This window comes from Eptatretus burgeri, chromosome 2 (assembly GCF_056783735.1).
Source record: "Eptatretus burgeri isolate ZD-2024b chromosome 2, Ebu_testis_v1, whole genome shotgun sequence".
NCBI classification, from domain to species: Eukaryota; Metazoa; Chordata; class Myxini; order Myxiniformes; family Myxinidae; genus Eptatretus; species Eptatretus burgeri.
In genome coordinates, this window is record NC_140962.1 from 142,131,164 (window position 1) to 142,146,040 (window position 14,877).

The window sequence follows — 14,877 nt, forward strand, 5'->3', positions numbered from 1 at the left end:
TAACATTGTTGATTGATTGTTCAAATACAGTATTTAACATTGCTGATTGATTGTTCAAATACGGTATTTAACATTGTTGATTGGATGTTCAAATACGGTATTTAACATTGTTGATTGGATGTTCAAATACGGTATTTAACATTGTTGTTTGATTGTTCAAATACGGTATTTAACATTGTTGATTGATTGTTCAAATACGGTATTTAACATTGTTGATTGATTGTTCAAATACAGTATTTAACATTGTTGATTGATTGTTCAAATACAGTATTTAACATTGTTGATTGATTGTTCAAATACAGTATTGAACATTGTTGATTGATTGTTCAAATACAGTATTTAACATTGATTGATTGTTCAAATACAGTATTTAACATTGATTGATTGTTCAAATACAGTATTTAACATTGTTGATTGATTGTTCAAATACAGTATTTAACATTGTTGATTGATTGTTCAAATACAGTATTTAACATTGTTGATTGTTCAATTACAGTATTTAACATTGTTGATTGATTGTTCAAATACAGTATTTAACATTGCTGATTGATTGTTCAAATACAGTATTTAACATTGTTGATTGATTGTTCAAATACAGTATTTAACATTGTTGTTTGTTCAAATACAGTATTTAACATTGTTGTTTGTTCAAATACAGTATTTAACATTGTTGATTGTTCAAATGTCTTATTTAACATTGTCGATTATTCATATACAGTATTTAACATTGTCGATTGTTAAAATATAGTATTTAACATTGTCGATTATTCATTTACAGTATTTAACATTGTCGATTGTTCAAATACGGTATTTAACATTGTCGATTGTTCAAATACGGTATTTAACATTGTTGATTGTTCAATTACAGTATTGAACATTGTTGTTTGATTGTTCAATTACAGTATTGAACATTGTTGTTTGATTGTTCAAATACAGTATTTAACATTGTTGTTTGATTGTTCAAATACAGTATTTAACATTGTTGTTTGATTGTTCAAATACAGTATTTAACTTTGTTGATTGATTGTTCAAATACAGTATTTAACATTGTTGATTGTTCAATTACAGTATTTAACATTGTTGATTGATTGTTCAAATACAGTATTTAACATTGCTAATTGATTGTTCAAATACAGTATTTAACATTGTTGATTGGTTGTTCAAATACGGTATTTAACATTGTTGATTATTTAATTACAGTATTTAACATTGTTGATTATTCAATTACAGTATTTAACATTGCTAATTGATTGTTCAAATACAGTATTTAACATTGTTGATTGTTCAAATACAGGATTTAACATTGTTGATTGTTCAATTACAGTATTTAACATTGTTGATTGATTGTTCAAATACAGTATTTAACATTGCTGATTGATTGTTCAAATACGGTATTTAACATTGTTGATTGGATGTTCAAATACGGTATTTAACATTGTTGTTTGATTGTTCAAATACGGTATTTAACATTGTTGATTGATTGTTCAAATACGGTATTTAACATTGTTGATTGATTGTTCAAATACAGTATTTAACATTGTTGATTGATTGTTCAAATACAGTATTTAACATTGTTGATTGATTGTTCAAATACAGTATTTAACATTGTTGTTTGTTCAAATACGGTATTTAACATTGTTGATTGTTCAAATACGGTATTTAACATTGTTGATTGTTCAAATACGGCATTTAACATTGTTGATTGTTCAAATACGGCATTTAACATTGTTGATTGTTCAAATACGGCATTTAACATTGTTGATTGTTCAAATACGGCATTTAACATTGTTGATTGTTCAAATACGGCATTTAACATTGTTGATTGTTCAAATACGGCATTTAACATTGTTGATTGTTCAAATACGGCATTTAACATTGTTGATTGTTCAAATACGGCATTTAACATTGTTGATTGTTCAAATACGGTATTTACCAGTCAAAAATAAAATCAAAAAATGAAGCAAAGGACCAATTTGAACAGAGAATCGGCACTTTCATTGTGTAAAATAAACCAAGTTACCATTTTGAACCGATTATCGTGGTGCTTTAGTTGTGTAACATGAACCAAGGTACCAATTTGAACCAATTTTTGTCCTTTCATTGTGTGACATGAACCAAGGTACCAATTTGAATCGATTGTCGTGGTACTTTTGTTGTGTAACATTAACCAAGGTACCAATTATTTGAACCTATTATTCGTACTTTCATTGTGTGACATAAACCAAGGTACTAATTTGAACCTATTATTAGTACTTTCATTGTGTGACATGAACCAAGGTACCAATTTGAATCGATTATCGTGGTACTTTAGTTGTTTAACATGAACCAAGGTACTAATAATTTGAGGGCAATTCCACCGTAAAAGACGTAACATTCAGACAGAACTTATTGGCAGTTCTCAAAAAGATTTCATGAAGAACAAGGTTATCGTACCAAATGTATTGGTTTATTTTGTGCAGTGAACACGAAGGTGCCAGGAAATGGTAATTATATGAGATAAAAATTTTTGCCTGAGTGCTACGGTGTGATGAATCTTCGTAACGGACGTAACCGTCAAAATACTCACTTTAGCATGATGATCGTTTTGCTCACAAATTTCTGTGAAGTGTTCTCCGACAGAAGACTAAGTCTAGTATAGCAGCTTGGTATTGGTACGTCATTGTATTCCCAGTATTTATTTGAGGAATTAATGATACCGAGTCGGCAGTACTATGGCAAATATTATAATGTATCGGACGTAACAAATGAGCGTAATGGACGTAACATCTCCGGACGTTTATAAATAAACGTCCGGAGATGCTACCACAATGTTTACAGACACTGCTTGATGAAGCTCATATTGCAAAAATTCAATTATTTCAACTCGTGATCTGTCATATGGTATATAAGGTTTAATGAAAAATGTACTTTCAAAAAATAGCCACCAGGTAACTTTTCCCATGGAATTACCCTTGAACCTATTATTAGTACTTTAATTGTGTAACATGAACCAAGGTACCAATTTGAACCTATTATTAGTACTTTCATTGTGTAACATGAACCAAGGTACCAATTTGAACCTATTATTAGTACATTCATTGTGTAACATGAACCAAGGTACCAATTTGAATCGATTATCATGGTACTTTAGTTGTGTAACATGAACCAAGGAACCAATTTGAACCTATTAGTCCTTTCATTGTGTGACATGAAGCAAGGTACAAATTTGAATCGATTATCGTGGTACTTTTGTTGTGTAACATGAACCAAGTTACGAATTATTTGAACCTATTATTAGTACTTTCATTGTGTGACATAAACCAAGGTTCCAATTTTAACCTATTATTAGTACTTTCTTTGTGTGACATGAACCAAGGTACCAATTTGAATCGATTATCGTTGTACTTTAGTTGTGTGACATGAACCAAGGTGCCAATTTGAATCGATTATCGTGGTACTTTCATTGTGTAAAATGAACCAAATGACAACTAACAGACACAATAAATTTTACGTGTGAAATAAGGTGGTGTTAAAGACAGCGCTTCTCAAATGCATCAACGGCGGTGAAATTCCGATTCAGTGGTATTTGTTTTTTTTACAACCTTTAAAACCTTTCTCTTCTTTCAATCGAATCATGTGCAACACAAATCGTCTTTTTTTCCTTCGGAAAACTTTCAGTTTAACAGTGCTGACAAGACCAATCAAATTCGCCACTCGTGCTTCCAGGCGGGGTAACCAGGGTGACGCAGACAACATGGCGACGGCGGCCAGGAATGCAAAGCCGAAACCGGTGTCGACCAAAAAAAGAAAACCTTTCTGTTTAGTGCATCTTTTTCCCAAAGATCGTACTAGAATCGTCCGTTTCTCCGAGAAGAGTTGGCAGAAGGCTTGTGATTGCGCGAATGAATGGTTAAATCTCGATGGCGAGCAAAAACGCATCTCAGCAGAGCATCGTCACCTCTGGACTGTTCCATTCGACCCATCGGCTTCGTACGGTTACCATCACGCCTGTTATTCAGACTTCACGAACAAAACGAATCTAGAACGTGCTCGGAAACGCAAAGCAAGACTTGTGAACACCCTTCCCATTTCCTTTACATCAAGAGCGCCCAAGGTAAGGTGTTACATGAACTCTGTACCTACCTGAGTTACCTCTGCCACCGAAGGTGCACGCAGGTTACGCTTTGCATGCTCTCAGTTGTGGATGAAACTTGGTGGACATGTTGGGTGTGTGACCACGATGAATTGATTGGATTTTGGTGAAGATCCGAATCTGGATCTGGATATGAGAATTATATAATTATTAAAGTGATTCTTCACCTTTGAGAGATCGGGGTCAAAAACGACATGTATCGTAACATATCAAAAAGTTGTGGTCTAGTTTTGACAAAACTTGGTGGATGAGTTGGGTAGGTGACGATAACAATCCGATTCGATTTTGATTCAGGTCCAGATCCAGATCTGGTTAATCGGTGGATACAAAATGTGAACTGTTCAGCCTGGTGGAGGTGTGCGCTCTACATGTTGCCGTTGTCGTTTGAACTGTTTACTTTGTGTTTCATTGTGAGCATTGTATTGATGAGTGTTGAGAGTTGATTTACACGTAGTTCCAAAAAGAGTGAAGAAACTTTAAGTGTTTATTTACAAAGAAACAGAACTTCAGGAACGTGAACCAAACATTTCTCGAAAGCTTATGACATGGTATTTTCTATCACTGATTGCTGTTGCAGTCAGTCACTGCTGGAGTTGGTGAGAGCCCAAGGTCTGAAATTGGCATTTACGCAAAATCCTTGTAATTGACGTTCTCGATGTGTGCCCATCTGTGGTTCAGACGGGCATTGATCCTGACTCCAAAGTTCTGTCCAACTTTCCTGTAGGTCTCATGTGGCACTACGTGGAGATAGTCTGACGACACCTGCTTCAGATCATCCAGTGTGACAGGGCGGTTGGCATAGACAACAGAGAGGCTGGTCATGTATTTGATTTACGGAATACGGAAGACTATTTACCGGTACCTTAAAATAGCTTTGGATATGTGTCGGTAAAATGTGTGCAAGAACCGTAATCAAACGTAATGGTTCACGAAAAAATATTTTCACGAAAAATATGTGACCACAATATTCGTTATTGTTGTGTCTGTCTGTCTGTCTGTCTGTCTGTGTCTGTCTGTCTGTACCGAGCATAGCTCCGTGGGTTTTGATCCGATCCTGATGAAATTTTGGTGGGAGGTTTATATCATGATCTAGTTGTTTTCCTGAAAATGGGTATGGTCCGCCCATTATGGGCGGAGCCACGCCCAAAAAACGTGTTTTTAGGGGGTAGCCGATTTCAATTTGCATCTTCTCCTCGGGGTTTTGTCGAATCTGACGGGTTTTGGTATTTGGGTAGCCCAATGGCACCTGCATAGCCCCACGGAGCTCGATTTTTCATTTTCGTCCCAAGGTCAAGGTCACAAGGTCACGAACTTAGAAAATTGCGATTTTGACATAAAAATCCATCTTCTCCGAGGGGGTTGTCGAATCTGGCAGGGGTTTCGGTATTTGGTTAGCCCAATGGCACCTGCATAGCCCCACGTAGCTGGATTTTTCATTTTAGTTCCAAGGTCAAGGTCACAAGTTCATGAACTTAGAAAATTGCGATTTTGACATAAAAATCCACCTTCTCCGAGGGGGTTGTCGAATCTGGCAGGGGTTTCGGTATTTGGTTAACCCAATGGCACCTGCATAGCCCCACATAGCTCGATTTTTCATTTTAGTTCCAAGGTCAAGGTCACAAGTTCATGAACTTAGAAAATTTCGAATTTTGACATAAAAATCTGACGACCGCCCAAACTTTGAGAGCAAGGATGACAATATTTTTTATGCATAATCTTGAGGTCATTCCCCACCTAAAGTCTTGAAACCATTTTTCTCTATCGTGAACACCTTGCCCGTGGCACCCCCTTCAAGTTTGTTTTTACGCTGATTTCATCAAAGTATGGATAATCCGAGGAGTGTGAAATGCCATATAGCCTATATGACGTTATATTGTTCCTGGAATATTCCAGAGGAAGTTTTGCACCAAAGGTCATAATCCTTGACCTTTGACCTTTAAAGTTCACAAAGGTCAAATTTTTTAAGTTGTGGGAATCGAACCGGGTTTTCGACATTTTGCAGTTAATAACCTGTCACTCGTACCACATCATGTTGATCATTTTTATAACTTGGTCAAACATTATCACATTGTCTCATCCTTGACTTCTGAAACAATCTACATCGTCAAATACCGCTCGTGAACCATCGTCGTCTTCAGACTTGTTCCAATTAAAGTTGCAACCCCCCCCCCCCAAAAAAAACCTTCCTCTTTTTGTAGGTCCTTGATAATTTAACTCGGCACCCTGTGGTTGTCACATGCCGTATGGTGCAGTACCGTGTTACCCACACACGAGTATACCTAGCAGTTGGAATTTTTTGAACAAATTTAACGTGTACCCCCATGGTAGCATTTGGTTTGATGGGTGGTGTGTTAATTGTGGTGATAATAGCAAGTTTGACAAATCCTCTTAAACTGAACTGTTCGAGGGTATCATTTGATTTAGACTGTACGTACGAGCTTCAGAAGTCTCCATTTTCTCCAAGAAGCTGTTGTGTGAAGACTCCAATGTGAGGGGAAAATATATTTTTTACAAGGATTACTGTTCATCCACTCTGATTGATGTATGATGGTTATATCTGTGTTGCACTTATTCTGTCTGCAGAAAAATTTTGATGAACAGCAGTTTGAGAGTCTGCTCGTGGAGGGGAAACGAAAACGGACCCTGAATGTACCAACTTTTTTTTTTCACCGTAAATCTCTCAAGCCAAGGAAGTATCGTAAGAAAAAAAGTGCCAATGCGATTACAACACAGAAATTTGTCAGGAACAGACCTATCTTGCCAAAACAGTCGTGCTTTGCTGCCCCGCCAGCAGATTCCTCATCGAGAGAACGTAAGTTTTAATTATTTTGGCCTATTGGCTTTTACTCTTGATAATCTTCCTGTTATTTTGAACAACAAATAATAGATTTGTAAGAATCTTCTTGACTGGTCGACTTTTATCAGAAAGAAGACGAAAAGGCTAAATAACAAGGAGTCGACACAACTTGCATGCATTCGGCGCATGATGGAAACCAAATGGCATCAAATGACGAGTTGTTGCCGCTCTGTACAGTTGTACGGTTCTGGTTTCCTATATTGTAATTGCACAGGATGATGGTTTTATGAAGCTCCAAACACTCGTTTTCATGATTCCATTGTTTGTCAAAATCAAAATAAAGACCAATTACTGCACCGTCGTTCAAACAAGAAAGGCAGACGAAAGGCCCAGTCACACCTTGACGTTTTAGCCAGCTTATGCCGATTTTTGGAAAATTTGTCTAAAACGCTGGTTCACGTCGAATACATTATGGGTAAGTTTTGATAACATTGAGAGCACGCCGAAAACCACTGCCATACGTCGTTGAACGCTGGTTTTAAATGTTGTACTTTTCGGTTGTCCTCAAATTTTCCATGCTTGAAATTTTAAGACTTATGCCAGCGTATGACTCACACGTTCCGCATAATGCTGGCCATAAGTTGTAGGCATGTCACGCGATCGTTGACACACGTCGACACACGTTACTTGTAAGTTACTCATAAGTCGAAACACATCGAGGTAATGTTTAGCGTACCCGAAACTTATTTCTAACCTATGAGTTACGTGTTGTACTCACGTTACACGATCGTTGACACACATCGACACGCGTTACTTGTAAGGTGCTCATAAGTCGAAACACATCAAGGTAATGGTTGGCGTCAGTGTTCCAGACTCCCTGGTTTTATTTTTTTATTTTTTTTTCTTCCTTCCTTCGGTATGATGGTGATTTTGACACTTCGACTTTTACTGCGGTTATAATATAATATAATTAATAGGCTGCCGATCAACGATTTAAATCATAACCGCACTGTACACTGAACACCGTCATACCGAAGAAAAAAAAGAAAAAAAAAACGGAAGTCTGGAACACTGACGCTAACCATTACCTTGACGTGTTTCGACTTACGAGTACCTTTCAAGTTACGTGTGTCGATGTGTGTCAACGATCGCATATCATGCGTACAACTTATTCCCATCGCATGCGGAGCGTGTGTCATACGGCAAGTACGTCGTAAAATTTTCAACATGTTTAAAATTACAAGACGTACTCCATTTAATACGACGTATGATAGCGTACTTTAGCGTTCTATTAATGCATACCAAACTTACCCATACCGTATTCGACGTGCGCCAGCGTTTTAGACGCATTTTTCAGAGGTCGGTATACGCTGGCAAGATCGCCAAGGTGTGACTGCGATGTTGACACTTCCATTTCTGCGGCGGTTATGATTTGAATCGTTGTGCGGCAGCCTTTTCATAGGCTACGCCACGTCATCGTCGGCGATGCGTGCAGCGCGCTATGCATATGTAAGACTATCGTTGGGCATAGGTTGTGAAGGCTGACAACAGGTTCAGCATTCGTTGGTATAAGTTATCTATAACACAACGAAACGTTCTGTGTCCGTTACTAATATGTTATCCATTAGACCAAGTCGTTATGAATACGTCCGAATCTTTAAAAAAAACATCAAAAGTTCAACGTAAGCCAGAGTTTTACATACATTTTAATACGTTGCCATTGCTGGCTAAAACGTCAAGGTGTGACTGGGCCTTTAACAAGACACACACACACACACACACACACACACACACACACACACACACACACACACACACACACACACACACACACACACACACCTTAAGCTTCATGTTGGCGTTAAACAAGCTCAAATGAGCTAAGAACCTCGTCCTCTTAATGATGACGTCATAAAAACGAATATGACGCCATAGTGATGTATCAGGTTTGCGATAAATTATCTGTGCTCATGCCCGGCTTGATTCCCGCAAACAAAATTCAAACAGCTTGCCTAGTTTCAGAGGTAATGGTATAGGCGATTTCCATTAGTGGCGACATTATGATGTCAACTCTTTTTCTTTGAAGAATTTCCAAAATCGGAGATGGTTGCTGCCTGCACGTGGGCTTTCTGCATATACATGGCAAGTTTCATGAAGATCAGATGAAAACTCTGGGTTGTGAAACAAATGTCAAAAATAGGAATGACGTCATAAAAATTGATATGACGTCATAGTGATGTATCATATATGCGGTAATTCATCTCTGCTAATGCCCTGTTCGATTCCTGCAAACAGAATTCAAAAAGCTTGCCTTGTTTCAAAGATAATTTTTTAGGCGATTTCCATTAGTGGAGATATTTTGACGTCATAACTTTTTTTCTAGGAGGAATTTTCAAAATCGGAGATGGTTACTGTCTGCGCAGGGTATTTTTTACATATATACACCAAGTTTCAGGAAGTTTCGATGAAAACTGTAGGCTGTGAAACAAAAAAGTCCACAAGAAGAAGATGAAGAACTACAACGTGAGTAAGATTTAGAGATCCTCCACGAGGATCTAAAAAAAGACCAAACGGTACTACAATTTGGCATTTATTCAAACTTTATCAACATGATTTTTTTTTCTGTCAAGCTATGAAACCCAATCATTTGAAATTGGAGATATTATTGGGTGACGATGGTCAGAATACTGGTGAAAACTATAAATGCCAACATTCTTATCGGAAAACTCCTTTCCTCCATTTTCTCACCACCTGCTGCTTATCTTTTTGTTTTCATTACCTCAGTAACCAACACACCTCTGTGTATGTAATAAATAGATGCTGCCATATGTTTTATTTCTGAAAAATATATAATGGTCATTGGACTAACTTGGTGCTATCCTGTCATTAAATCTTCATTATTTGGTTGAATGTTTTTAGCCCCCGTTGGGCTTAGCCCGAAATGTGGGCTTATGGATTTGGTCTCAATTTTCGTGTGCATGCGTGTGTGTATACGCAACCATATCTCGGCAATGTACGGACCGATTTTTATTCATATTTGGCACAAACACAACATATGATTATATACATAAGCACATCATTTTTTTTCGAGATCGGATCCAAGATGGCCGACTGTCGGCCATTTTAGTTGCAAAAAATACCCGATGCGCAACACATCCTCAACCATTTATTCGATATGCATCTAACCGATATTGTTTAAATTTGGCTCTCAGATAAAGAATGATCGCTTACATATGCACGTCATTCTTTTTTGGAGATCAGATCCAAAACAGCCGACTGGCGGCTTTTTTGTTACTTAAACGTGTCCCCAACCATTTCTCCGACATGCACGGTCCGATTTTGTTCAAACTTGGCACAAGCACAGTTCACTGTGGCATACACTTGCACATAACTCTATTTTGCGATCTGATCAAAGTTAGCCGACTGGTAGACTGGCAGCCATTTTAGTTGTAAAAAATCCAATGTTGAACACGCCCTCAACCATTTCTCGGACATGCATATTTACCGATGTTGTTCAAACTTGGCACCCAGATAATAAAAGATGGCTTTACATATGCACCTCATTTTCTTTTTCCGAGATCACATTCAAGATGGCCGACTGGTAGCCATTTTGTTACTTAAATGTGTGCACAACCATTTCTCAGACATGCACGGTCCGATTTTGTTCAAACTTGGCACAAGCACAGTATATGATGGCATATATGTGCCCATCACTTTATTTTGCAATCTGATCAAAGATGGCTGACTGATAGACTGGTGGCCATTTTAGTTGTACATAAATATGGGCTATCCCTTTAACTCCATACAGCAAAATTACTAAAATAAAATTACTTAACCTACAGCTTAAAAAAAAGTCAAATGAATGCATTAGTCTTATCCATATTCTCAAAATAACGGTTAATTGAAAATTTCATGACAAAGGTTCAAATGGTGAATAAAGAAACATGGAAGTGATCTCACACACACACACACACACACACACACACACACACACACACACACACACACACACACACACACACACACACACACACACACACACACACACACACACACACACACACACACACACACACACACACACACACACACACACACACACACACACACACACACTTGGAAGACCCCATGCATTTGAGGTCATGAGAATTTGTTCCAAAAAGTATTTCCAACAAGCAAAATATTTGTGTTATTTATTTTATGTTTTTTTTTTTTCTTCCCTCTTTTTTATTTTTTATTTCATTTATTGTTGGAATTTTCAGATCCCTTTTCCGTCCCAACTGAGATCTGTGTTTCCAGGCAGCTGTGCAGGTGTTCATGAACATTCTGAACTACTTCCTACAGCTGATCGTGTAAAGAACTGTGGTGACAAGGTCGAAGGATTTGAAATCCTGCAGATCAAAGTGGAGGACCTGCAGTCCGACGGCCCTGAAGAGGTAGCAAGAGAGGCGGAGCGAGGTAAGTGATGAAAACTGAATGAAACTGAAAAAGGAATACGTCTCACAATAAACCATTTATTTATTCTGCTCAATAGTTTCTCACCCAGAACCATGGGCACTTTTACAGACGTTTTTGGCCCTTTCTCTCAATACATCTCCCTATCTCTCAATCAGGAGGAAAGGAGGAGGGAAAGAACACTTGTTGGGGAGGATATTCTGAGGCTTGGTGTTTACAGAAATATTATATCGTTTTTTTTAGCGTATCTCTCAATTGTGAAGCATCACTTTAGAAATCTATCGGATCCAGATCTGGATCTTCACCAAAATCGAATCTATTTGCCTTTGTCACACACCCAACCCTTCCACCAAGTACGAATCCGTCCCTAACTTTTTAAAATACTTACCCTGTTGACAAACAGACAGAGAAACAAACAAACCGGGATGAATACATAACCTCCGTCCACATTCGTACCCATTTTGCAGCCTCTATACATTTGAAGTTAGCAGAGTTGGTCACAAATAGTAACTCTTTCATGCAAAATCTTTGCAAAATTTATTGATTTGTATATTTATTTTTTGGAGTGTAGGTATCCAGCTTTCTTGCCCTACACATATGTATGCAGCAAAGCTTACGTTGAAATGCTTATTTTGTGGAATCCTATAGAGTTATGAAAAAATTGTGCAGTCATCGACCTTCCCACTTTAAAATACAATGGGTTCTTTAAACCAATTTTCAGTTTGGCTGTCTGAAAAGAAGAGGAATAGCAAACGGAGTGTTATGTGTCGGTCGGTTTTGTAGCTCAGCGATGCTGTCCAAATGTTTAATGAATGTTGTTAGATGTGAAATCCTCCGGAGATGACTTGGTAATACTTTATAGGTTTGCAAGTTTTATGTTGGTGGATTTTTTTTTCTTTGTTTGTTTGAGGATGTGTGTTGTATTAAACATATGGGGTTTCTGTGCCATCCCTACATCGGAAATCTATTGACCTCTTGATTCTATTGAAGGTTAGTTTGTTTTTAAAAGAAAATATAAATACTTTTTAGTGTAGTTTTAAATATGTCCAATGAAGGGACTTCATGGATTGGAAGAGGAAGATTGGTTCAGAGCTTTGGGGTGGCAAAAGACGGAATTATCACCAGAGTGAGTGTAGGCTCCGTTCCATTCAGGCACACCAGATGATGAACGGAGTTTGATGGAAAATGTAAACTCTTTCAGTATGAGGATCTCTGTAATGTTTGAAGGCACAAGTCCGTTTAGAGCCTTATCGGTGAGAAGCAAGATGTTAAAGCAGACAATGTCGTAAGGGAGGTAGGGAACCACTTCTGTTTCTTCTACCTCTGTTTCTTCTCTGTCACCAGAGGAGAGATCGAGTGAAAAAAATATATTGGGTTTTTTAATTGGTTACTAGCAGGGGCTACCCGACACTGCCCGGAGGAAGGTGGGGAAATACCCGGCGCTGCCTGGCTGGGTGACCTTTTCCTGGTGGTGGTTTCAGGATGTGATGGACATGGAAAAACTATGGGGTTACTGGCCCCATGGTGGGTTATCTTTTGCCTGCTGGCCGGCGTCAGCACTGCCTGACCCCACGCCCCAATATCCACTTTATATTGGCCTTTGATGGCCTCAAAATGGATGTCAAGGCCATGATGTGTGGCAGCTTAAAACCTTGCCCAGATTCTGAAGTATCTTCACACAAAATTTGGGGTCTTCAGGTACGACAGTCAATCTGTGAAAGAATAATTTACACGCAAGCACTTGAAAATATATTTATACGTATAGTTTAAAGGTTTTTATTTCGGTTTCACCGCTCATTATAGGATAAGTTGGTCTGTTTGTGTTTCTGTTTATTTGTCCAACAAAGTTCACGACCACGTCTTATTGTATCCACAGATGGAGGGACCCCGAGTCTGGACCCGAACTCTGCAAATCCCTGGATCATGATCTCTCAGGACCTTAGGACAGCCACTCGAACCAGCACCAAACAAATGTATCCTGAACACCCTGATCGGTTTGATGTTTATCAACAAGTTCTTTCTTCAGAGAGTTTCTCCTCGGGCTGTCACTACTGGGAAGTTGATGTGAGTTTGAGTCGTTGGTGCAGAATCGGCGTCGCTTTCAACTCGATGGGGAGGAAAGGAGGAGGGAAAGAACACTTATTGGGAGGGAATTCTGAATCCTGGTGCCTACAGAAATATTACAACCAATACTCAGCATGGCACAACGATGAACGGACCCTCCTCACTGTGCCGGGGGATCCTGAACGGTTTGGGTTCTTCTTGGAATGTGAGGCGGGAGAGTTGAGGTGTTTTGGGGACTCGCGGGTTCTGCATGTGTTCAAGGGGAACTTCATGGACCCCGTTAACCCCGCTATTGGGGTTTATAACCATGTTGGTGATTCCGTTCGATTTTGCTCATTGTGATGATTTTGTTCACTTTGTGATGATAGTTTATTTCATGAAATGTACAAAGTGAAGGTCATTTTGGGTTTAAATTAATAAATTCATTTATTTGTGCATAATTATTTTATTACTCATTAATGATTACATCATAAAGTTTATAAAATGAATAAGTTCATTGTTTTTATTATTTAAGGTGAAATGAATTTTAACTAGTCCTTCAAGGAAAGGGATTCTTCTTCCTCTTCTAATAATGTCCTTTCATGGCCAACATTATCCCACCTTTATTGTGGGGTTGGCCGGGGGAAGCTTGGCCCGAGTCTTCATGAACCGGCTGGCCAGGCCTGACATTCGACGAGTTAGGGCAGGAATTTGGAATTTTGCTATGGTGCCGGTGATAGCTCACCTCTTCGTGAAGAACATCATGTGATCTTTAACGTCCACCAACGAATGCTGGCAGACGGGATGCCCAGTTTAACGTCCATCTGAGGGACAGCACACACATTGATGAATCGCCTTGCCTGTGAATCACCAGGATGACTGTTTATAGCTGGGTTGGGATTCAAACCCAGGCGAGATAGCTGAGAGCGAGTATGCATACTTCTCAGCTATCCTGTCAGCCATCTCTCAATGGTGAAGAATCACTTTTAATAAATTCTATATCCGGTTGCACTGTTGATGCCATCTGGAGCACTCCTTGTTTATTTACACAGTTCCCCGAAGCCCTTCACCCCCTCTTTATTTTACTGCTGACCAAACCAATATGGATGGGTTTCTGCTAAGACGATGACAAATGCAGGTTTTGACATCAAAGAACATTGTGAACAAACACCAACATCAAAAAAGAACATCTTCTTCCTGTGTCTGGCAGCTTGATTGCCAGGTAGCTATCATGTTGTTGTGGTGTGGCTGTGCCACTGATGCTGTGCCCCTATACCAGTGCACTGGTCCTCATTTTGCTGACCTCAGAAGGATGTCAGGCTGAGTCAACCCCACCTGGTGTTAATTCAGCAGCCAACGGGGATCAAACTCAGGACCCTAAGATCCCAAGTCAGCCACCCTTGCCGTGAAGCCAACACCAGGCTTATAAGAACATGTTAGTGGTCCCACG

General features: G+C 38.7%; 1 protein-coding gene across 2 annotated transcripts; it reads left to right on the forward strand.

The window, feature by feature from the left end:
• Positions 1 to 3,693: 3,693 nt before the first annotated feature.
• On the forward strand, positions 3,694 to 14,443 carry LOC147033372 (uncharacterized). 2 transcript variants are annotated; one of them, XM_085854406.1, is made up of 4 exons: positions 3,694 to 4,093; positions 6,716 to 6,944; positions 11,274 to 11,387; positions 13,261 to 14,443. In XM_085854406.1, exons 1-4 carry the CDS (start codon positions 3,734 to 3,736, stop codon positions 13,788 to 13,790), a joined length of 1,233 nt encoding a protein of 410 aa, XP_085710532.1. In that variant the 5' UTR covers positions 3,694 to 3,733; the 3' UTR covers positions 13,791 to 14,443. The 2 variants fall into 2 exon arrangements, with proteins under 2 accessions (XP_085710532.1, XP_085710522.1); XM_085854396.1 differs by having other exon boundaries at positions 3,696 to 4,093; positions 11,229 to 11,387.
• The last annotated feature ends 434 nt before the right edge of the window (positions 14,444 to 14,877 follow it).

What these genes read in the sequence shown, in the direction of transcription:
- LOC147033372 (XM_085854396.1), top strand. Translation starts at nt 3,734, where the DNA reads ATGGCGACGGCGGCCAGGAATGCAAAGCCGAAACCGGTGTCGACCAAA. An exon ending in TTACATCAAGAGCGCCCAAG is followed by an intron (nt 4,094 to 6,715) that starts GTAAGGTGTTAC and finishes TTCTGTCTGCAG; the next exon opens with AAAAATTTTGATGAACAGCA. An exon ending in AGATTCCTCATCGAGAGAAC is followed by an intron (nt 6,945 to 11,228) that starts GTAAGTTTTAAT and finishes CTGTGTTTCCAG; the next exon opens with GCAGCTGTGCAGGTGTTCAT.